Below are 26,068 nucleotides of genomic sequence, written 5' to 3'. Positions count from 1 at the left end.
TTGCATCCGTTTTGCAGTAGTTCGGAAGCAGTTCCAAAATGTATAGTAAATTTTGCTGCGGGTACATTTGTAGATATAGCTACATGTACATACATACACATATCTGTTTATACAACAACAGCATCAACAACATTGACATCAATACTTGCCGGAGCTCATCGGCAACGACCTCAGAATCGGCAAACCTATATTCTTTCTACAACAACAGCACCTAAATCTTGTTATGGCCACTTGACACAGTCATTCTATGCGGCTACAACAAATGAAATTTTCTTATGAGTATGTGGTGGACACGACGATCGGGGAATAGCACTAGGAAGCTCCCAAACAATTGTTAGCTTCAGTTTTAGCTTGAATCTCGTCGAATGCGCAAGTGATTTGAAGAGACAGTGAAAAAATAAAGCAAAATAATATTTAAATTATTGTTTCTACTAAATTGTAGTATTACAGCAAGAGTAAATATATAAAAAAAATGCCTGGTAAGTGGTAAATTTTTTTAACTTTCTAGTGCAAATTTGTGAAATACTTTAAACTTGTGGGTTGGAAAAGCGGGAAGCGATATTTTGAAAACGAAAAATCAGAACTACGTTATACATACTTTGTTTAGTTGGCATACATATGTACATACACATTCGGATAAAACAACCTAAGTGACTAAAGAATGTTTGACTTTAGATTTAAAAGGAATAAGTTGCTCTTCAAAAATTTGATATTTTTGTAAAGCTTCTAACAAAATGGCATCCTAAACTAGGTACACCCATGGCTCGTTAATTGTTCAAATATTGTTTGGGAACCCAATGAAATATTGCCTTAAAAAGAAAATGGCCTAGTTGCTTTATTAAAACTGGCACAGTTGTTAATACAAAATCCCGCATCTTATTCGTTATTTCAGTTTCGCAAGCTCTTTAATTATTTTTGAATTTTGAGCTTTAATTCTCGTATGTACTACGTGTTATTTGTGGAAAGGAATAACTTTATTGAATTAATTCATGCTGAAATATGCGAAGGTGATTTACATACACGCATATGTACTTTTGCATATGCATAGGCATAAAAGCCATTTTAAATTGAAACTGATTCGCTTTATGCAAGTTTTAGAACATTATGTCATTCCCTAACAAAGAAGTATGTATGTAAGTAACGGCAAAGCAAGGCAGATAAATGGGTGGGTTCAACAAGATGAACATACACACATGCACACGGCCATATGTACTTAAGCATATACGAACATGTTTGCCTAGTATAAATTGCATATTTCTTCACAAATTGTTTGAGACTTGTTTTCCTTCTGCCGATCAGTAAGAAAACAAAAATTAAAAAAAAAACAGCTGCCGCCCCGTTTTCAATAAAATTTCAATGCGTTGTTTTTTGTTGCTATCATCATTGAAAATCAAATGAGATTATAGCAAAATTAAAGTAAAATATGTACATATGTAAATACATTCTATGTTCATATATGCACATACATACATACATACATATATACATATGTATCAGTATGTAGTATGCCTGCTTCTGCTCCAAAAATAACGACGCATGTATGGGGGCACCTACTTTCTCTTCTTCACTCCATTGGATATTTGTTCTTTTCAAATAAATATTTTCTTACATAGTACATATGCATGTATGTATGTATGTATGATGGATATTATAATTAGCTGCATTTAAAAGAAAAATTAATGTTGCCAAATAACCAAATAAATATATGTAAAAAAACAACTTCGTTTGAAAAAACAGTTCATGTTGAAAATACTAACAACTTTATATGTGATTAAGAGCACTGTGAAACAATTTAAACGTGAAGGTCTTCAGTTAAAATACTAGCTCTGATCCAATACTTTTCGTGAAAGATCCTGTAAAACTGTCAAACAGCAAAATTACTTTCTGAAGTGAGAGTAAAAAGTGAGTAACAACAAAAAGTATGGGAACAAAAAACCATTTTTCCTGTAAAAACGTCAACCAGTGATTGCTTGACACTTTTCATGATTTTACCGGAAGAAAAAGTTCGGGTAAAATCTAGCAACTTCATTCTCTACACAACTCTCCAAAAGTCGCTCTCATTTACAGGATTTTGGAGGATTTTGGAGTACGGGAACATTTTTCCTGCAACTTCCTGCAAAATCCTGGAAGTTCATGGAGTACTGGATCAGAGCTACTATGTACATACAGCTCAAGACAAAAGCTAGCACATCAACATTTTTACCAGTTTTGACTACTTTTCTTTTGTTTTTTTAAGGTTCATTATTTTTTTATTAAGGTTCAGCTCCTTATCTAACAACCTTATCTAAAACCCATAAATGGCCAAATATTAAACTTTGTACAAAAATTTAAAAAATTGCACAAACTTTTCATCCCAATTTCAAGTATTTTAATTAGAATTTCTAAATTAATTTTTGGTATGCAGCTTTATAGCTTATTAAAATCTGGTATAATAAAGTGACAGCTTGAAGTAGCTAAAAAATCGTGTTGAGTTTTTATACATTTTTTTCTGAGGGTATTATGCACTTTTTTCCATATAAAAAATTACTTTGTATGGAAGAAACGCGTGATACCGTCAGCATGAACTTATCAAAAATCAGTGCGATTTTTAGCAATTTCAAACTTGAACTGCATTATACTGGAATTGAATAGGCTATAAAACTGCATACCAAAAATTATTCTAGAAATTAAAATGCTTGGAATTGGGATGAAAAGTTTGCGGAATTTTTATAATTTTTTTACACAGTGTGAAATTTGGATTTAGAAGGTTTTTGTTAGATAAAGAGCTATACTTTTATTTAAAATTCATAGACAATGTTGAGGTGCTATCGTTTTGTCGCGGTCTGTACATCATATGTATGTATAGTATATCATTATGCTGAGACTCAAACCCTAAGCACCTGGCGCACTTGTTCAGCAAAAGTTCCAAAAAATTTTAAAAGAAAACCATTTAGGAATCGTATATTTTGACATACAATAAATCGGTTTAAAACAAGCAAAAAGGTTTAAGTTCGCACGATACACCGTGAAAAATTTTTTGCTTATAAAAACTTAAAGATTTCCTCAATGAATAGCTTTAGGAGGTGAGGTAGATAGAAGTTACAAGATTCTTATTATCATTTCAATGAGAAAATTCTTATTCAAGTACGTCATTCGGCCGGCGCATTATTATTGACATACAGCAATTAGTCTAGAACGGTGCCGGAAACAGCAATAAAATGTACTGATATACACGAAACGTCATCACCATGCATTAAGCAATTCGAATACTTCAATAAAAGATAATTAATGGATAAAATAAACACACGTGTGCACAATGGCAGCTTTCTTTTATTTTTTTATCCAGACGGCTTAATATGTAAAATGCATTTCTTCTTGACAAACATCTCATTACCTGAGAACCGCTTTTTAGCACCTTAAAACGGATAAAAAGCCAAAAAAAAAATACCGAAATAGCCAGAAAAGGCACTCAATTGAGAAATAAAATTAATTTGTCTAATTGCTGTTTGCCTTGTTGCACACCCCCAGTAACGCTACATGCACAATCTTATTTTTATTTATGCATAATTTTGTTTACAGCTTTTCTGTAAGAAAATTAACGACACTACTCATCTCTTATCGCTTTTGTAATTAATGTTGTCTGGTTCAATATGAAATGAGTCACAGCAACGTATGTATGTATGTACATATATTTATGCGATTACTTCGTCATGCCATAAATCCTGTTAAAATTTGTATAGTTAAAGAAATGCATTTTTTGCATCAGATGGAATTTTCATATTCTTTTATTGAATAATGCATAGATAGTCCCACCGATAACGAAAAATTTTATCTAAATGGATATTGGAGTTCTTACTAGACTTCGGCGAGAGTCGAATTCATATTTTGTTCGAAGTACCGCAGGCACTAGTATTTACTGAAATCAAACGCATTCTTAGTAATTTTCCCCTGGGTCAATCTATACTAAGAGTACTCTCGGTGGGAAAAATGGCTTTTCGCCCTCTTGTAGTGGGGAATGACTCTTGTACTAAATTAAAAACCGACATGTTTGCCGACATTTTAAAAGTTAAAAGGTAATACTGAGTTCACTTTGGATGTAAAATTAAATATTTCCGCAAAGATATTATCTATAGGATTTCCTGCTAAAGTCGCCACCTCTAAACGCTTTCGGATTGTTCTGAAACTTTGTATTTTTATGCTTTATATCAAAAAGAATAAGCCGAATCATTGCGCGCATACTCACCCAAAAATTTACTACTGATGCCTATTCCAATCATATTGCTCATAAAAATAGTTGAGATACTCAGTTTTGGCGGCCCTCTAAAATACATAATTATTCATACTTGTTTTGCCGACAGAGATAATTTAGAAATAATTATCAACAAATTTTAATTTTCTTTTGCTTACATTTAGTATCTTTAACCAATCGCGTAATAAGGATTATAAAATGAATCACTTTGTAATTATTGTAATAGTGTAGACTACGCTAAAGACAAACTTTCAATGATAACGTCATGCGAAAACATTAAAACAGGCATAAATATTGCATGCTGCTTACATGGTATGACTTAAACGAAGGTTACGTAATGGGTCATATGAAAAGTGTCCGCGGATTTTTGGGTAAATTAAAAAAACAAATTCTTTATTGAAATTGAATTTTAATGAAGCTATTTTTCGGGTTTACCGCGGAACCTTGATCAATTGATTTTCAGTGGCTTCGGTTGACCAATTTTTTTCTACCGTCAAGAGAGTATTTCCAGAGACCAAAACAAATGGAAATCAGACAGTGCAAGGCCCGGGCTATACAGTGAATGCATTTAAACATCCCAACCAAGTTCCGTAAATTTGTTCGGATGGAACAATACTCCTTTTCTGTTGACTAATTCTGGTCACTCTTGCTTGATTGTTTCGTTCAAAAGGTGGGCGTAGCAGATGACCGTTTGATTGTTTCGCTAGGTTGTTGCAGTTCATAATGGGCGATTCCCTTCCAAACCCACCAAACACTCAACATAATCTTAACATATAAATTTGCTATTTTATTAATAAAAAGGTGAACAATTTCTCAATTTATTTGCGTATATATCTATATAAATATCCGACCATTATACATATCTATATATTTGTATATATGTATATACCAACGGTGGGCAAACGCGGCTCATTGAGCCAAATGCGGCCCTTTGCTTAGCAAAGTGCGGTTTTTTTTTACTTTATCTTTGCTTAGAACATTTTGGCACTTTTTACTTTTTAAAATACATATGTATGTACCAAGGTACATTGAACAGGTAGTATCAGTAGAGCAGCTGATTTGATTTATTTTCAAATTATTTGGTCTCGAAAATGTCAAATATTTTTAATTTCTTCTCACAAAAATTCTGAATTGTTAAAATCCATTTGCATGTGAAACCTTTTCCCATACAAAACAAGCGATTGAGTAGCAGCTTTTGGAACGTTCGCCCAACTCGGCAGCACGACCGCTGATTACTGGGCCTTGCAAAGGATGGATCAATGCTTCGAGAAGCAAACAAATTTACTAGGAAAGAAAGTTGCATCAATTTTTATTTTTTATAATTTTTTGTATTTCACATGGCACGCTTTGATTTAGAAGAAAAAATTCAGTTTTTGACTCTTTCGATACCAGAAGCAACAACAAAATACACGCAAATGTTGTTTTTGCTCTACTGATACTACCTGTTTAATGTGCCTTGGTATGTACGTATTTCTATGCTAGACATTGTGTTGTTTTTTTATTTTATAACATTGGAGAATGAAAATTGGCTTTCTGACTTAATATTCTTTACCGATATGATGGAACATTTGCAGAACTTGAATTTGTTTCTACGAAGAAAAAAATAAAAATGTTTTTGTTTGTCAATTTTATTGTGGCGTAGTTGTGTTTATTCCAAACGTGTTATTGAGCTTTGTACCACGATTAGGTGTGGTGATCTCCGAAATAGCTACTTTAACTTCTACCGCTTAGACTTTGTTTTTTTTTCCAATTTTGCGGCAAATTTTGCCCCTTATTCTAATTACCTTAAACGAGCAATTTCTGTGTATATGTATATGTATCCATAAGTTTCTCGGCAACGGCTCTAACGTAGCAAAATGAAAAATTCTGAAATTCACCGTTATATGAAAAGTGGCCGTAATTTTAGTCCAATCTCAATAATTTTCAACGATTTGCTTTTATGTGGCAAGCATAAGAATCATACCGAGTTTGGTAATATTGGTCGAACGGTTACCGAAATACATATATGTGATCATAAGTGGGCGGTGCCACGCCCATTTTCCAAAATTTTATCACAATATTTCTAGGTAAAGAATTATTACAAGCATTAATTTTGAATAAATAAGCTACAGTATTTACTGACTTATCGAAGATTTCGTATTTCACTAAATCACCGTTGTCTGGGATGTGGGCGTGGTTATTGTCCGATTTTTTAAATTTTTAGCCATTTGGTATCTTGTACCAACGCCAATAACTATGCCAAGTTTGAGAGAAATTGGTGGAGCGGTTCCCATGATATACACATGGCTATTTTCCAAAAATTTATAATTCTCCCATTTTTCGTCTAAAATTCATAGTAAATATCAATTTTGGGTGAATAAGCTTCAGTAGTCACTAAAATATCGCAGTTTTCATATTTCTGAAAACTACCGTTATATGGGAGGTAGGCGTGGTTTGCCCATTTTCAATACCATCCAACCTACGCTCGAAAGAAGTACATGTACCAAGTTTCGTTAAGATATCTCGGATATCTACGACAGTAGAGCTCTCGATTTTGTTCGCACATTTTCAAACAGCCCGGGTAAATGAGCGGCGAGTACTCGCACACTTGTTCAATGCTCATTACTCGAAAATTTTCGAGCATGAGCTCGAGCAATTCGAGTTTTTTCGAGTAATTTGAGCAATGTTTTTTTTTTATTATATTGACATTTTTGGTAGCAGCTTTTTAAATTTTTCAAATTACACTATGCGACAGTCAAAATCGGGATGGGATGAAACCAACGGCAAATGTTATTTCGGTCAAAAACAAGTTATACGTGTCCCGGCGTTTCGCTGGGTCACGTCTAGGAATCGAGATATATATATAACTATCATATAGGGGAAATTGTCACCTTTGGTGGTCTTTTTTTGACATAACTCGAGAACCACTAGTCCGATTTTGCTCAAACAAATTTACATCATTATATAGAAAAACGTTATATAAACAGATTAAAGGAATTGTAATTTTTAATTTTTTTAAAGTTTTTTGAGCAAAATCGGACTAGTGGTTCTCGAGTTATGTCAAAAAAAGACCACCAAAGGTGACAATTTCCCCTATATGATAGTTATATATATATCTCGATTCCTAGACGTGACCCAGCGAAACGCCGGGACACGTATAACTTCTTTTTTACCGATATAACTTTCCCCGGTAGTTTGAACCCTTCCCGATCACTGACCCCTACCATTTGTCTCACAGTGTTATTGATATATAATGCAAAGATTGTTACATTAGTTTTTAATAATATAATTTATTTAACATGAATTAGAAAGCAGCTGCTGACAAATACAATTTACAAATTTTCTTTTGTTTATGAAATTGTTCAAAAACTCGAAAATTTTTAACAAACATTTGAGCAGTTGAGCAATGAACGAATGTCTATTAGACAGTCAACGGTTAATCGATTTTTTTCATCCTGATCATTTATAATTACATTTGTCTATATCTATCTCGACTCGTTTTGCCTGTTACAAAGAACAGTTATGTGAACAAAGTTGTGCACAAGTGCGTTCGGTATAATAAAATTTTTGTTTTTGTTGTTTTTTCTGGCTCTTTGTAGCATTTATAATTTACATGTGGCCCACCCCTGGTATATACTTAATGTTTCAGACGTACTAATATCATACGCCATTTTCTAGAAGCTCGTTTATCACTAAACGTTTTTGCTAATAAATTAGCAATTTATTAGCGCAAATAACTCATATTTTTGCTTATTTTTAATATAATATTTATTCTAATAGTGCATAAATAGTGAAAATTCCACTAATAGGGTGAAGTGTTTGGAACAGGGATGTCAACTCTCTTAAAGCTAATTTCCCAAATTCCTGGAAAAAAATCCCTATTTTCAATGGAATTTCCCCAAAAAAAATATTACTATTTAATGAACTTCAAGCTCATTTTTTATTAAAAAACAACAATATCCGTTTTATTATCAATTAAGATATAATAAGGACAGTCTTTTTAACATTTCATGTTTATAATATAAAAACGAATACGATGACTTGGTGGCGAAAACGAACCGAGAAAAGAGAGAGTCAAATTATAAGGTGAAAAATTTCAGTATTATTAATATGAAACCTCCGAGTGAATTTCTGCCATGAAAAACAGCTTCTTATAAAAATACAATCGCCGTTGGGAGTCGGCGTAAAACTCTAGTTCCCTCCCCTTTGTGTGACAACATCAAGGCGCACGACAAAAATCGGGCACTAATATATCGTCGCTACCATGTCAAACTATCGAATGCGAAAATCGGTACTTTTTAGGAGAGCAAAGAAGCTAATGTAAAAAATGTTGTTGTCATTAGGTGAAAGTGTAGGATTAGACACTTTGTTAAAGCCATTATCCTCTGCTTCTAAGAAGACTAGAAATTGGACGATTTGCCAACTTACGAATCATTCTAAACGCATGCGCAAGGTATCGTAAATGAAAAAGCATTTTTGCACATTCGATAGTTTGACATGGTAGCGACGATATGTGTATGCGCCAATCTATTATCATTATTATTATTATTATTATTATTATTATTATTATTATTATTGTTATTATTATTATTATTATTATTATTATTATTATTATTATTATTATTATATCTAACAAAACCCAAACTTTCCAAATTCCAAACTGTGTGCAAAAATTAAGAAAATCCAATAAAGTTTCATAAATCCAATCTTTTTAATAAGAATAACTTTTGATATGCGGTTTTATAGCCATTTAAATTTTAGTATGTATAATAATAAAACGCAAGTGTGAACTTTCTCAGAGATTCCGATGATTTTCAATATATATATATTTTTTTTGTGGTACGGTGTTATGTATTTTTCCCCATATAAAAAAAAAATGGCGAACATACTTTTTATGGAAGAAATGCGTAACACTATCAGCAGAAAAAAAAAAAACAAATGTCAACGCTAGGTTTGAAATTTTGGTGAATATTTATTGAAGTTTCCTAACGCTCGATGCGGCACCTCGTAGATTTATCGTATCTCTATAGAGATGAGAGATTCTTGCAGGTTCATTACTATACCAAAAACTAATATTTGAGTCAGGTTCCCGTCGAATTGCAGAATTTTTTTAAATTGTATGTATGTATTAGAGTAAGAAAGATACACATATGTGGCAAAACGCGCCAACACTCAGTCCCTAGAAAAATGTACAAAGAGAATTCGTTATTTATTTATTTATTTGTTTTTTGTTTATTTATTACACCTATTGTTCGTACAATTAGTAGAGACGGTTGGCACCCTACAGGAAATGTGTCTAACTATAAGTTAACTTGTAACTGTATGGCGATGACCTCGAAATAGTTAAGGGTGATTACCTCTGCATTAATGCCAACTAATTGTAAATAACCACTTTGGGACATAAGATAAATAATATTTTTTTTTTGAATTTGTATACTTGTTTATTTATTTACTTTATTTGACGTTACATATTCTGCTGTAGGTGGTCCCATATTGGAACTACGCCAGACATAACTTCAAAATGATAATATAAAATTTTGATCTTTCTTTTTTTGTCCTGAATTCGAAAAAGCATTTGTGAAGTGCCGAAAAGAAATGTATACAAAGTAAAATTTGTATGAAGACCTTTAATCGAAACTTGTTTAAAGAAAACCATCTCCGAATTACGTCTGCATCACTCCTGCATTTGTTTCAAGTTAGCTTTTTGTAGCCAACTACAAGTTATATACATATTTTGCGCAAATCCCGTGAAAAAAGCCAACTACTGTGGGTTATTTTTTATCAATTGATAATTTTTTTCTGCAGGGTAATAACGCAAACAACTACATACACCCATGCAATTATTCGCGTATTGAAAAGTTGAAAAAAATCGCGTTTTAACAGTAAAACGTTGTGCTACTTAAAAGTCTCGCAAATAGTGCCACCTAGAAATTTCTAGCCGAGCAGCGCGTAGAATCGTTTTTTTTGTAACTTCTTTTTCCACCTTTGCTTTGAAATGATGTCATACTTTATGTTTGCTTTTTAAACTCATTCTATTATTTACACTGCGGGTTTATTCCACATCTTCTTTAAAGAAAACAAAACAACGAAGTGCATGTGATTTAGATTTCCATTGATGTATGAGTGTTGAGTTACAAAAAGAAATACATACATGCATATAAAATACATATCTACATACCTACATATTTTGTTATACATAACTATTATGTGAAGTGATGAGCTGCTAACAAATCCAGGCAGTTAATTATTAGCAAGGTTTTTGTAATCAATCTCGTGACGTTGGTTTTTATTATTGCTCTGAAGTCAGTAGTTTTCCCTTCTTTATTACATACAAGCTTTTATTTTTTTACAATAATTCATGCTTTGCAGTTTGGTGTACACTTAATTTAGAAAGTCTCTGGTTTTCATTTGGATTTCATACCACTTAGTCACATGGGTAAATGTCAGTATTCTGTATTATTGCAATGAACTACGTAATTTGGCAAAAATCTGTCCTACGATTCTCTTGAGAAAAAACTTCAGCACTACGTATATTTCCATCAACCAAAGAATGGAAATATATGGTCTTTACTAAATGCTAGGAAGAATGTATTTCATGAATCAGGGTAGAGCCTGAAATTTTCTCGTCTGATCTTTATATGTAAAGTCTACTACTACTCTAGATTTGGCGAGTTTTTTAGCCTCAGAACACGCCAGAACAATCATTGTTGTTCTTTCGATTGGCTAGGTGGCACTTGATACCGTATGTATCACAAATAGCTTAGTAAACAAAGAATACAGTACAATACGTCATTACCTGATGGGTATATCGTTGCACTGATCATTCATGGAAATGGAATGGCTGATGAGCAAACCCAAAACGGATTGGACGCTGGACCCTTTTTTATATAGTTGTAACTTGTCAAATGCTAAAGAAATATTAGAATGTGCGTCCGCTGCATCCGAGTGGTTAGAGGCGCGTACTGCCACTTCGTAGGACCAAAGTTTGATCGTTTTTCAAAGCAGCATGTCAAAAAGAATTATAAAAAAAAATAATATAAAAAAAAACTTTTTAATATACAACGCTTTTATAAATGGACTAAAAAGTAGAAAATAATATTTCTCAGTCCCATAGAATTTGTTTTGATAACTTTTGATTTTGAAATTTTAGCAAAAGTCATTATAAACAATCTATGAAATTGAAAATGAAAAACGTGGAGCGCATGCAATACAAAGCATTCGATTTAATTGACAATAGTCAAACTACATAACGTAGACCTAAAATTTCTACAGCGAAAGTAGAACTTTGAAATCGATTTTAAGCGGTCGTTATTCATATACCCACATACATACATACATATATTACATTCCATATCAATTCAAGTGTATTACATGCGCCCCACGCTTTTCATTTTCAAGAGTACTTGTTGTTGTAATCTAGAATAGTCAGAGATTGCACCTTCAAGCCTGCAAAACTTCGGGGAAATTATGGTTGCACTACGACAAACCAAAAACTTCTTCAGCCAAAATGTGCCTACAGAACATCTCACAGTGCCGCAACTGCAATTCCTGGGCAAGTTGAGATCGAATCCTAGCCCTTAAGTGAGCGTCCTCCGGTGGAAGAAGAATAGAGGTATTAGCAATTTTGTTACTCACTCCAAAGGGTTCTATTTTGCGATCGCCCTCTGGGCCACGTACACCTATGACAAACTTCCACACTCTATCTCCTACGAGATTGCTGGGAAAGGCATAATATTGTGAGAAGTGTACAAGTGCCTATTCAACAGGTCTCCATACGAAGGTTGGTTGGCATTTACCACGCGCAAGCGTTTGCTATTCTTTGCTTTGACCTGAAATCGATCTAATACTAAATTAACTTTATATCATTACAACGAGTCTTGTAAAGGGTAATCTAATTTTTTTTTTAAGCAAAGCGTGTACATCTCAAACATTATAGAGATTTTTAATACATTCTGAGTCACATCAACAAAACATAATACAAACTGAGTTAATCGAGAGGAAGTTACGCGGATAGTCACACAGTCATTGATGGCTTCAATTTACTAGGTAGGTAGCCGTTGTGATACCACGACTTCCATCCTGCCATGCTGAATTCTTGAAGATGATTTTCATTCTTCCTCATAGATTTTGCAACGTCTGTAGCATCTATGGTAAGGCACTCCGAGCCGTTCTGCGTATGCTTCTATTAGCCAGTTGTATGTTAGAGAGCCAATTATGTGAGATATATCCTCCCTCTTTAGAATATATAAGCTTCAAGACTTTTTCGATCCATCCTGGGCCAAGTCTACCTTGAAATTCGACAGGTCGTAGGTGGCATTCATCTCTCGCTTATGCGAGTACAGTTGTCTTAAAAGCAGCTCGCAAATGTTGAGCGCAAATTTGAACAATGCAAACACTGCTTTACGAACTATTTATTTCAGTTCAACATTATGACTCAGTCTTCACTGCAACAACAAAAAAAATGTTTTTTTTTATATATTTGAATCCGCAATCAATTATCACCTGCATATAGACCTAATTAGCAAATGTATAGTACTCGTACTATAATAAATATTGTCAAGAAAGTGGAGAGTTTGACATTTCTCTAACAACTCCTCTACCACAACTTGCTAAGTTTGAAATTGAATCACGCCAAAATCGTGCTCATTTATCACCATTTATCACATCTTGAAGACAATTGATTTTTAATTAACATTTTCTATAATCTTACAGAGATCAACACACCCGATAAATTGGAATACCAATTCCATCCAGTCTCCGGTACTGTATTCAATTTCAAAGTGCGTGCCGCGCACGATGCTCACTTGGCATTGACCTCCGCGCCAGTGGAGGCCGATCCCATATATGAAGTTTTTATTGGTGGCTGGGAGAATACCAAATCGGTGATCAGAAAGAATCGCCAGAAGCCTGATGTGGTGGAGGTACATACGCCTGGCATCTTGGAAGCCAGCGAATACCGTGGTTTCTGGATACGTTGGTACGATAATGTAATCACCGTAGGTCGTGAGGGTGAGGCAGCCGCCTTTTTGTCGTACGATGCGCAAGACTTGTTCCCCGTAAACTTCGTAGGCGTATGCACCGGTTGGGGTGCCAGCGGATCGTGGTTGATTGACGGTAAGTGAGCTTAGTTTAATTGCATATCTAAACCTTGATCTAACACGTTTTTTCTTTGTTAAAACACAGATGCTCCACAGGCCAGCGCTCCCGCCTTTGGCTTCGCCCCACCCTGTGGCAGCGGTCCCGGTTGTTGGGTACCAGCCGCCAACGGCACCATTCCGCCCAGCGCTGTTGAGGGAGGCTTCGATGGCAGCGAACAATTATATATTGGTCGCGCTCGTCACGAGGGTGACCTCATTCCCGGTAAACTACATCCATCACATGGTGTTTGTTACATTGCTTGGGGAGGCGGCGAACACGGTCATGGCGAATATGAAGTTTTGTGCTCAGGCGGCGGTCAATGGGTGCCCGTAAAGGATGGTAACATTCCACCAAATGCCTTCCCTGGTGGCGAGACCTCTGACGGTGAGCCGCTATTCATTGGCCGCGCCACACACGACGGCACCATCACCGTGGGCAAAGTTCAGCCATCGCATGGATGCTGTTACATTCCATATGGCGGTGAAGAGGTGGCCTACAAGGAGTTTGAAATCTACATTGCGGCCTAAACGTGTTAACCACATGACTGCACGCGTTAACAATTTATGCAATAAATATCTATTTTAAATGGAACAAGAAAGTATACACATATATGTAAAGTAAAAGCGCACAAAATGCACTCAATTAAGCGAATAATGTTTATAATGAGACTCGAATGTATTGTTGATCAAACAAATTGTATTGAAAAATATTTTAAAAGAGAAGCAAATAATATCAATTTTGTTAATAAGTGTTTTAATAAGGCGCGCAAAAGTTATGCATAACGATCAATTATGGTATTTTATTCCATTGCTCTCAGACTGTTAAAGATAGTAAACTATTTACTTCGCTTTAAATTTTGTATTTATTTTTTGTCAAATCAGTTGCAATGAAATGTTTGAGAAGTCTAATTATATTTTTGTAAACCCATTGATATTTTCACACTCGAATAAAATTTGTGATGAGTAAATGTTTAATATAAAAATATATTGTTGAAAAACAGAAAACCTACAAAAGTCTTTAATTATTAAAGCGTAAAATTATAATAATCACAGATCGGTAAGTACTCAATATCTAAACGCTCGCACGAAAGTCCGCCAGCTTAACAAAACTTTTTGTGTACATTAGACCGTACTCAAAAAAAAAACTTCGCCATACACCCCGAGTCTAAAGTATTTTTGGAAGGGAATTTCGAAAAAAAATTGTCTGGCCGACCGTAGCACAGTGGTTCCAAATTAGAATTTACTGTTCAAAATAGCCAGGAGACTTTTTAAAACCGTTTTCGTTATATTTTTAAATGAAACTTTTTGAGATTTAGAAGAGAATTGTCGAGCCACATTTTTGATTGATTGCGTTGATTCTGCTGTTATTTTTAATGAATGTTATATGATAAAAAAGTGGTTGAATACAATTATAGGTTCCCTCAAATAAAAAATTACAAAAAGAAAATTGGAATGTTATACAAAATGTTTTTAATTTTTTTTTATTTTAAGAAACATTTGAGGTATGCAGTTTTACAGCCGATTAAGTTTTAATATAGTAAGGTGGAAGTTTCAAAAGAAGGTAAGAACTTGCGTTAATTTTTATTAATATTTTTTTGTTGGCGGTGCTAGATGTTTTTTTCTGTTTTCAATCCCGTCAAATTTTTTGTTTGCCACTTTTTTCACTTTGGGGAAACTCTTAAATTGTGTTTAACTACTTTTTATTACGTAACATTCATTAACAGGAACAGTAGAAACAATTTTCTTGAAATTTTCGAAAACCTCTGCACTTTACACTAAACATAAAAATTCAAAAATCTGGCTCGACAAATCTCTTTTAAATCTCAATTGCTTTAATCGAAAAAAGTCAAAGACGTTAAAAAATGAAGGCTCTTGCCTATTTTGTACAGTAAATTCCAATTTGGCACCACTGTGATAGCGGCCGCCTTCTTAAATTTTTCATCATTTACAATCGGATTTTAAAGCATGATATACATAAGTACATACATTCATATCGATGTTCTAGCCTCAAGGCGGCCAGTTTTTTTTTTGCTCCAAAGTTCATTGAACTAAGTACACCCACACTAAAATACCACCCTTAAATAATTAAAGTCTTGCTAAGGAAGTACATATTGTGTTCAAATAGAAATAGTTAAAAAAAAGCCTGGGAAAAAATTTGTGCATTGCCCAGGTTTGGTAAAATAAACATTTTTTTTGGCTTGGCTTTGCAAAATTATCTACCTTAAACTCAGGGATTTAAATTTTTTTGTAAGGTGGTACGGTCTAATGTACATATAACTCACCGCAGATCGGTGATAATTTCTTATTCTTCTTTTTATTTTACTCTACAATCGTTTGTCGGCTTGGGTCGAGAAAAAAGCTTCGCCAATTGCGTCTCCCCTTTGCGAAGTAATACCAGTTGTACAAGCGAAGAGCAGGCAGGTCCTTCCGTACTTGGTCCTTGCATTGTGTTCGTGGCCGCCCTTTCTTTTGTTGTCCACCGGTTGTCCACTGGAGCTCCTCGTCATCCATGCGTACAACATGTCCAAGTCCATGTCGGTAAAAAGCCCGACAAGTTCGTCATTCCATTTTCTTCGGAGCACGTCGCCAACGCAAACAGGGGTCTACTCTGTATTACGATTCGAAACTCAATGCGATTCGAAATACATAGTGTGAAGTATTCGAATCCGAATCTTTGTTCTACATCGTCCATGTGTCTGCGCCCAATAAAAGGATAGGCAGTGTGAGGGATTTGTAGATCGTAATTTTTTTAGTCGAGAAAGGGTTCTGCTTTTCAATTGCCTACCGAGCCCAATGTAGCACCTGTTTACAAGAGTTACTCTTCGCTTGATCTCCAGGCAAGACAAAGTCCTTCACTACTTCAAAGTTATAACTGCCAAAAGTGAAATGTGTCCCAAAACGCAATGACTCTTTATGTTTTGCAAGGAGCTACTTTGTCTTGTCCTCATTCACCGCTAGACCAACCTCTTTTTCTTCTTTTTCCGGGCTGTAAATTGCTGCGCTAACGTTCCTGCTTTCAGGACAACGATGTCAATATCATCTGGATACGTCAGCGGCATAGTTCTTTTGCTGTATATGGTACCGCTGCAATTCGGATTAGCAGCTCTTATGACGTTTTCCAACATCAGATTCAAAAAGTCACACGGGAGGAAATCGCCTTGTCTAAAACTTGTTCGATCTCAAACAGCACTGATGGGTATTTCCCAATTTGGACGGAACTGAAAGTTGTACTTAATCTCACTGTACATAGCCGTATTAGTTTTTATCTTCGCGCTATCAAAAGCAGCTTTAAAATCGACAAAAAAATGGCGTGTATCGAGTCTATTCTCCAGAACATGGCGTGCTGTGAAAATCTGCTCGCATTGCATTATACAGACGACGAAGAAATAGAAAACGTCGAAAACTTTCTCTGCCATCTATCATTGGCTAACTGAGACGACAATATGTCCCCTGAAATAAGTTTGACGATTTGATAATGCTTAATTCTCAAAGGCCCTAACCAACACTTTCTAAATTTAAAAAAAAAACAAAAATATTTACTACATGTCTCGCAGATATGACTTGAGGAGAGATTCCTAAAGGAGTTAGCCTTCATAAAACACTTCATTTTCACTTGAGGTTTCAGTATTCCCAAATTCTCCACCGCTATTATTTATTTTTAGAATGCAAATGCTGCTTTCTGACACATTTACCAAAAATCGCTGGTAACCTCCTGAAAAGAATACGAATGTTTTTGAAACTAACTTGTGAAAAGAATGTTTAAAGCTCTATTCACTTTGAGCAAATAATTACGAAATTTCAATCCGTAAATTTTCTAAAATTTTGTCATAGCCATGGCTACGCTACACGAGACGAAACAATGGCGGATACAGGATTGCCCCCATCGCCTACCCCCCCCCCCCCTGTATCCGCCACTGAGCAAAATGTACACCAAAGTGAGGCTGCTATTTAATTTTTTTGCTATCACATGCTTCCATTTTCACTATTTATCTTCATTGAAATGGACTATTTATCACCAAAAAATTTAGGCTAAGCTATTTTTAGAGAAAGGGAGGACAGAACCGCAATTTTTGGAGATAGCTAAAAATTCGGAATAATGTTAACTTTCGTCTTTTAGCATTTTAGCCAGGGACGTGAACCGGATGAAAAATTTGGTCGGTTCGGTTCAGCGGTTCGAACCGTTTTTGCACTTTTGGATTGGTTCGTCAAAGGGGTTTTTTGGTCTTTGAACCGGGGTTTCGGTTCGGTGCAACGGTTCGAGAAACAAAAAAATAACGCGCAAGTTTAAGTGTCAAGTGTCAAGTGCAACAACGCACAAGGTTAAGGGTCAAGTGTCTGTCAAATGAGATCGGTTGCCTTTACATTTTATATTGTCACATGGTAAACAAACATAGTAGGTATTACCATGTTTAACGAAAAGAAAAAAAGTACGTACATTTATCTATTGAAAATTGGTTGAAACGAACCTTTAAACCTTTATAGAAAGTGGTTCGGTTTTCGGTTCGGATCAAACATTTGTGGAAAATTTGGGTTCGGTTAATGGTTCAGTTAATTAATAGAAAAAAGCGGTTTTCCGGTTCAAAACCGGTTCACGTCCCTGATTTTAGCGATGGTGAAAGTGAGAATCCGGCAGCTGGTCGACACAGTTGGCTTTTTGATTTCGAAGAGAACTTCATCAGCAAGAAAAAAGTGTTTTCAGATCTAAACAATTTAGCATCCTTTCCAAATTGTTTTCCGTAATTTTAAGTCTTTCTTTGATAAGAGTTTCATGGACATCCGCAAATATCAGCAGCACCAAGTTTTTTCAACATGGTTGACAACCGTGAAAAAGCTTTTCTTTTTTCGAACATCCAATCAGCCAAACTTCAAACAACTCGCCTTTTGTAATAGCATGATAGCCGGGAAAAAACCCCTTTTTCTTTAAAATGGCTAAAAACGGCGGGTTAAGTAAAATATAATCAACTCATTACATATAAATTTATCCATTTTGTTTGCCGAAAGTTAACGAAATTGGGACAGCTCATGTACATAAAATCATAAATGGAAATAAATCAGAAAATTTTTGAGGTTATGCAAATAAGTCAGTTTTTGCAAACAAATAATAAAAAGTCCCTTTTTTAAATTGGGGCATAGGTTCTCACTTATAGTTTTGTTTTCCATATAAAATTTTCCTTCCTTGTTCAAACTGTACAAAAAAATGCACTTGAGTCTTACAAAATAAATCGGTTGCGCAAACAACGTGTCAATAACGTTTTGAAAGCGTAACTTTGGTTTACTGCTGTCGAACGGCGTTTTTTAATTTACAAAAAACGAAGTGAAGTTTCTGTTATTTTTGAGTATTTCCTACAGAATTGCTACAAAAAAATAATGTAAAACTGTCTTTACGAAATTGGACCTTCGCACAGCCAAAAATGAATCATTTGACCTAATATGCATCCTGAAAAAAATAAATAAACAATCGAAAAAATCGCTTAAAAAATTGTGTACACTCTAAAAAAATTGTAAGTGCTTCCCCATTCAAAGTTGAAAGGCGCCGAAAAGCAGTACATACTTTCTTTAGCTCGAAACGACTTTTTTCAAAACTGTGCACACGATTTCTTTAGATTTGGCATTAATTTTGGCACACATTCTTTATAACATTGTATATAACGTATGCAATTATTTTGGATATCACATTTAGTGATGAGCGATATTTCACCACCGGTGATTTTATCACTGTTGTTCAAACAACGCTTATAGTGACTGCTACTGCTAAGCTATAATATCAGTGACTGGTAGGGATAGCAAAAAACAAGCCAAAAAAAAATTAATTGCAATTTATTGCAATTATTGAGAAATGGTCGATAAATCGAATTTTTAAAGAGACTTTTTTACAATGAGTATTCCCAAAACCAATTTTCCTTAAAAAAAATCGATATCTCTTGTTAATTAGCCTTAAGTAAAATAAAACGAGTATTTTTAGCGGCGATAATAATTTATTATTTAACCAAGTTTGCAAAAACAAAAGTTTGATGATGATAAGCGTTTTGTTATGAAGCGGTTGCGTTTCTTGGTGGCTGCAGCACCAGAATTTTTTCGAAAGTCCGTAAAGTTTTGGGTAAATAGCGTCGATGATGATCCGCTTTACCTCTAGGACTTTACAATTTAACTAAAGACTCATTTCATTTGTGGGTGACCCAAATCATCATCTTTTCGCCTTCGTTTGTGTACAAGAGATTTATGAGGGGCCCAAAGATCGAACTCATTTTCTGCTGATTCTAATGACGACTCGCTACCCGTTTCCATAAGATAATCTGCGCACATTATTTAATTTCGCAAGAACTTCATTACTGAGGCCAATGCTAACGGATCTTTGAAATGAACCTCGGGTAGAGTAAAGTTGATGCAACTGACAAAAAAAGAATGCTCGATGGATGGATGGACAAAAATTATCGATTAATTTAATCAAATGATTGCCATCCCTAGTCATTGGTGATTTTTCTACTCGCATGACATTTTTAAGTAAGCAGTTTGATTTGCTTGATCGCGTTATTTGCGTTTCAGTTTTTTATTTCAAAATTTTTGTCAACGAGTAAAGATGGCAACAAATATTAATAAAAACCGAAGTGAAATATGTAAATTTTTGAGCGGATAAATTAAGCCTTTCCCTACAATCATTTTTTCGACTGAAATCCCTACGGGTAGAGAATTATTCTTACATTTCCTCATTTATTAGAACTATTACTATTATTAAAAGAACTAGCGATTGCAATAGCCATAAAATATCACTGTGATTTAAAAATCGCAATCACTCTTTTCACTGATACTAAAAAATCGCTATTTCGCCCATCACTAATCCCATTCTTAAGTTATGCATTTAATCAACTAATCATTTTCATGAAAATTCATGTAGTTTTCTTCAAACCACTGTCGTTTTAATTTTCATTTGGCTTAAATAAAAAAACAACTTTTCTGTAGTTTTCAGACGATGCCCCATTGAGAAATCTTGTACACCATCTTGAAAAGAAAAGGCTAATGGAAGATTAATATCCCCGCGATTTTGTATTTTTTTTTTCGAAATTATTCTTTAGCGTGCACTTTATGATGTATGTACAAATGTGAAATAAATTTTTTTATAAATTTCATATCCGTCAGAAAAACCCCAACCTATTTATATGTACGGTGACCATATTTTCGGCAGCCGAATACGGGACAAAAAATAATTTTGCCTTTTTTCCACAAAAGCTAGAGGAGTTTAAAACTTTTTCAATGTTCCCAGATTTATTAGCCCTTAGCATATTTCTTTGGCATTAATTTTTCGATTCGAACTTTTGTGAAAGCAGCACATAGAATATTTCTCAAAATTTATGACATTTTTTATTAAGAATTTTTCTTTTCTTTAAATTTTATTTAAAATAAACACGTGTGTTGACTCCTGTTCGCTTTTATGTACGATTACGATTCTTATCATTTTTACTAGGTAACAACAAAAAATTTAAAAAAAAAAAAATTATGGTTTTGCAAAAACCAATTTTTAGATTTTCCGCAATTTTTTTAATTTTCAAAGTTTTTAAAATTTTCAAATTTGTAAGGAAAGAGCATGAAAAATATTACTGCATTAAAAAAACAGAATGTACATATGAATTACATATATATGGCGCTACATTACCCAAAATACGGAGTTTCCTTATTTTCAGAAAAAAAGTTCTTGCGACTTTCGAGGCGGTTTAGCGGACATCAAACCTATTGCAAAAAGTTCTTTATTTTATCTAGTAACCACAAACAAATTTTCAAGAAATTAATAATTATGATTTTGTTAATTAAAAAAATTTTTAAAATTTTCAAGTATGCGAATTTAGAGCATCAAAAACACTTCTACAATCAAAAAACCGATTTAAAAACTATTGATTAAAAAAAAACAACTAAAAAGATAAAAAAAAATTGTTTTCCGTTTTTCTGCAAAACAACACTTTTCCCTAAAATTTTCAGATGCTCGTAACTCAGCGATTTTTTTTTTGCAAAACGAAAAAATACGTCTCTTTATTTTTCCTAAAAATATAAAAATCATATTAAACTTCATGCTGCAATAATACAAGGTGTTGCATGTTGGCAGCTTCTCACTCTAATTCCGCCATATTGACTGCCTTAGGTGAAACAGTGTTACTTCTTTAACAATTCCTTGCATAATAATATAGTTGAATGTTTTTTATTGTTTCTCGGTATACACATTTGGTTTTCTTAAAAAATTATTATATCTTATTTTATTTCATTTCATTGCGAATATACTATAAAAAAGCAAATTTCGTTTAGAAGAAAATATGAAATTTTATAATTTTCCCCCAAATGGGGATTAATTTCTTCCCGTTTTTCTTCTTATTCCACTGAGCTAAGGCAGCATCAAATCGAGCTGTCACAGCGTCCAACACATTGTTTTATTGCATTAGGATTAAACTTGATTTCGAATTTTGAACCCATTCACACTGCATGAATTGAAATAGAATCAGCCCCTATTAAATATGCTTTGCGCCACACAGAATATTCAATGTCAAATGCGTTGAAAAAAACCTTTGAAAAGCCAAATACTAGTGAAATTTCTTACAAAATTTTAACAACAATCATTAACGTCCAATTTCGGTTCATACTCACAAACACCCAGTATTTATACGCAAAATTATAACTTCAGAAACCATCTACATATTTACGCATTTATGTGCTCCTCGTTTCGAATCACAAGCGTCCAGCGCCAAGATATCGAATACGGGACATTAAAAAAAAAACAACATTTGGCGTCCCGTATGAAATAAATAACTTACCAGGACAATTGACGAAAAAATAGGACTGTCCCGTATAATACAGGACGGATGGTCACCGTATTTATATGGGATAGTTCTGATTGCTTTTATTAAGTTCTAAGCTCCTATGAAGATCAAAGGAAATCTTTAGTTCATCTCTTTCGGACTGCAATAAAAAAACAACAAAATTTCTTAGTTTTAATTTATTTTTATTAATTTTGTAAAACTCGATTATTACGCTAAATATATATACTGTATAAGTACATATGCATAAGAGTAAGTACATGTGTACATTATTTTAATGTATGTATGTTTGTTTTTGTAATTATCATTAATGTATGTTTTTTGTTTGTATGCTCATATAATTAATAAGTATGTTTTGTTTCTGTGTATTTATATAACGATTTTTAAAAATTTCAACTTTAGTGTTTTTTATTTTTGTTTTATAAATTTTTTGTTCAACGATGATTTGTCGTAAAATATTGTAATATTGAACCAACTCACATACCTTTGGTCAAAATTATTATTCTTTTTTAAATTTCTTTCACTTTTCGAATTGTAGACTTTCAAGCTACATAATACTCAAGGATGTATGTATGTGTGTACGTACATAAGTGGTCTTAGAACTGCTTGGGTTTGTTCGTAAAAATATTTATTTTACATTTGGTGTGAAAATTATAAAAAAATTTAAAGGCGTTTGGTTTTTTAGTATTGCACTAAAAATTCGATTTTTTTTTATTGAACATTAATTAGAAAGTTAAAAGAAAAATAGTATTCAAAGAAAATTAAAAAAAGAAGTAAAAAACAAATGTAAGAGTATATGTTTTGTCTAAATAACTTAAATATAAATTATTATTGTATTACTTAATTGTTGGCGTGTTCAAGAAAGCCAGATTTAAATAAAATCAAAATTTTTATGTTTTTGTATTTATTTTAATATAATTTATTTCGACTTCATTCAAAACAAAAAATAAACAATAAGACATTTATTTGAAAAAGTTTGGTTGGTTTAAAGGAACTTTAAAAACTGAATAAATGAACCATTGAGGAGCTTTTATTAATCACAATTTTAGCAAGCAACAACTGCTCCGCAAATTTAACTTAAAAGACCACTTTCTCTTAGGCCAAAAATATGTAAATCAGTCAAAATGTTTTATTTTGCTTGATAAAGCAACCGTCCATTGCTCTTTATGATGAAATTACTTTTCAAGTTTACGGTTTTCTTGAAAGAGCGTTTGGTTTATCTCTTTTTGATCATAAACAAGTGAAAGCAAATTTATTTCGATTCATGCGATGAATGCACAACTCTTTTCGAGAGCGTTAGACGAACTTTGTTGCCCCAATTAAAATCTTTAGTTTTTGCAATCGTCCAGAGGATGAGTGCAATAACCTTCAAGAAGTGCGCAAATTGGTCTGAAGGATGTGAAGCTGGTCACAACCCCCAAAAATTTAAGTTTGGAAATCTCTGGTAGTACTGGGAATCTAATCCTTCTCACTCGCTTGGTATGAAATGCGAATGGTAGATTCGTGCGGATGGCATCCGTCGGATACCGTCATAGCCACGAATAATTGCTCTAAACAAAACAAACCACATGTCTCATAAGTACGGTGACCATACGTACCGATTTTGGCGAGCAAGTACCGATTTTGAGAAAATTTTCCCGCTGAATACTTTTTAAATGTCGGGACGTATAAGTGCCGATTAAATTCCGATTTTTGTTAAATAATGGATCGATTATCTAATAGCAATCAAACTTCAGTTGCGTTGCCAGTTGCCAGTATTACAGATGGCAACTGGAAACTTTTAACTGAGAACTGCAATTGCTTCAAAATGTGTATACAGGCGACTACATTTCTGTGGTTGCTGGGAATGTTTTTGGAGCGTATTTAGGATCGAAAATTGACAAATGTGTCATATATTTTACTTTTAAATAATTTGAACGATGTTAACATTTTGCAATGCAGTTTGCTTTTCAGAATATGGTGAAAATAACAAAACTATAACTTGAAACGAACACTGATTGCAAATTTTTTCCTTTAACAACTGAAGCGCCTCTTTTAAAACTACCGACACGCCAAGTTTTACAAATTAAAGTCATTGCTGTGGCACTTCCTTCTGCGAAAAATCGAAGAGGTGCGCAAGCTTTTATTAGCGGAGGTATTGCAGTTGAACGAAGTGGTTCATCTGTTTATTAACTAATTATACTACAGCTTCTTTTGGAAGTCCTCAATATGCTTTGAAAATGAACGCAAAACGATAATAAAAGAAAAACCTTGAAAGCATTAACTTCTGCTTACAGTGCACGCGGTAGCTCTAGAGGATTGGAATTATCCTTTAAATGTCGCCTGATTTAGTCCGCGTTCATGTACTTCTCTTCCTCTTAAACAAATAATTGTGATGGATTTAGCTTTATTGCTGTCTTTTCTTTAAAACTCTTCATTTCAATAATTTAATTTTACTCGCCCAGCTTGTTTACAGCTGCTTGCTGGTTGTCGAACTGTCAAATTTCAATTATCGATAACTCTACAGCAACTGACAATAGTTGCCATTCGTAATACAAATTTTCTTTCCAGTTGCGTTGCCAGCTGGCAACCGAACCGTGGTTGCGTTGCTATCCGTAATCGACCCATAAATTTTGTAATTTATAAATCTTCTTTTTTTGATTATTTTGTCTAAAGGTTTGTTTTAGTTGATACTTTAGAATGATGTAAAAGCAAAAAGCTGAACCGCTTGCCACAATTATTGAACCAATTAGTTTTCAGTACCTCTTCGTTGTGACTACTTGTGTAACATAAATGTTGCCAAAAGTGGTTCTGCAAAATAATTGGCAAATGTTTTTTGGTTCTTTTGTTGGAAACTTTGTAAACATTTATAAGCAAGATTTCATAACGTTCAAACTAAAAATCATAGACGTTTAAATTTTATACCAGTTCCTATTTAAGGATTATCGAACAATAATACGGAGCCAAAAAATTTTTGCCACAAACGCTGTAGCACTTTCCTATGAACATAGAATATAAGGGAGCCATAAACATAGCATCCTTATTTTCTATGATCTTTGGCTATATTGCAGTCTATCATTCTTGCTTAATTCTTTACGATTTTTATATTTACATATTTTTTAATTTTCTTTTTCTTTTTTAATCAAACCATACTAACTTGACCTTAGTGAAATTACAAAAAATAATACTAATTCCCTCAAAAAAGGTATGAAAAATATATATTTTGTGTATATATTCCTGCGATAATTTTTCAAGTTTTTTCTCTTCTTTTTGTTTTATGTTTTTTTATTCTAAAAACAAAATTGTATGTCGATACTTTACAAATTTTAGTCCGGAGTTTTTTTTCCTGTAAGTTCATGAAAAGTGTCAAACGATCAGCTGAATTGCATGTGCAAGCAAAAACAAACAGCGGTGAAAGCAAAGTACCTTATATTTGTAAAAAAAAATGGAAATTAACAACGAAATGTTTGAATGTGTATAGATTTTAATAATTATTTAGTGATATTTCAGCTAAATCAGTGTTGTACAAATGACATGTAAACAAACCGACTGACATTTTTACAGGAAATAGTGCTTTTTGCGTTCCTATGCACTTCTGCATCTGTTCTCCTTTTACTCCCATTTGAGAGAGTAAAATTGTAGTTTGACAGTTCCACAGGTTTTAGTCCGAAGTTCAAAGGAACAGACTTATTAATTTTACTTCGTCAAGCAAAGCAAAACAAAACGTTTTCACCGATTGAGTGTGCTTTGAGGTTCATGGAAAAAAGGTAAAAATTACCTTATAGAGCTTCCACAGGGCGTTAGTTTACTTTAAAGTTCTAAAATGGCAAGATTGGAAATGGCAGACTTCGGAACGTATTGGAAAGATCTACAAAGGCGCATATAAAAATAAAAAAAGGTTCCCGCGAATGATGGCATTTTAGCAAGGTTTCTGCATTGGATCTCAGAGC

The 26,068-nt window shown here is 33.7% G+C and overlaps 1 protein-coding gene across 1 annotated transcript; it reads left to right on the top strand.

Annotated features, from left to right (window-relative positions):
• Positions 1-333: 333 nt before the first annotated feature.
• LOC118744965 (C3 and PZP-like alpha-2-macroglobulin domain-containing protein 8) lies at positions 334-14,232 on the top strand. The gene is made up of 3 exons (XM_036478437.1): positions 334-479; positions 12,920-13,321; positions 13,391-14,232. Exons 1-3 carry the CDS (start codon positions 473-475, stop codon positions 13,870-13,872), a joined length of 891 nt encoding a protein of 296 aa, XP_036334330.1. The 5' UTR covers positions 334-472; the 3' UTR covers positions 13,873-14,232.
• Positions 14,233-26,068: the final 11,836 nt, after the last annotated feature.

The sequence above is a fragment of the Rhagoletis pomonella genome, unplaced genomic scaffold, assembly GCF_013731165.1.
Source record: "Rhagoletis pomonella isolate Grant_MI unplaced genomic scaffold, Rhpom_1.0 Rhpom_scaffold_00008, whole genome shotgun sequence".
In the NCBI taxonomy this organism is placed as follows: domain Eukaryota; kingdom Metazoa; phylum Arthropoda; class Insecta; order Diptera; family Tephritidae; genus Rhagoletis; species Rhagoletis pomonella.
This window is presented reverse-complemented; position numbering and strand designations above follow the sequence as displayed.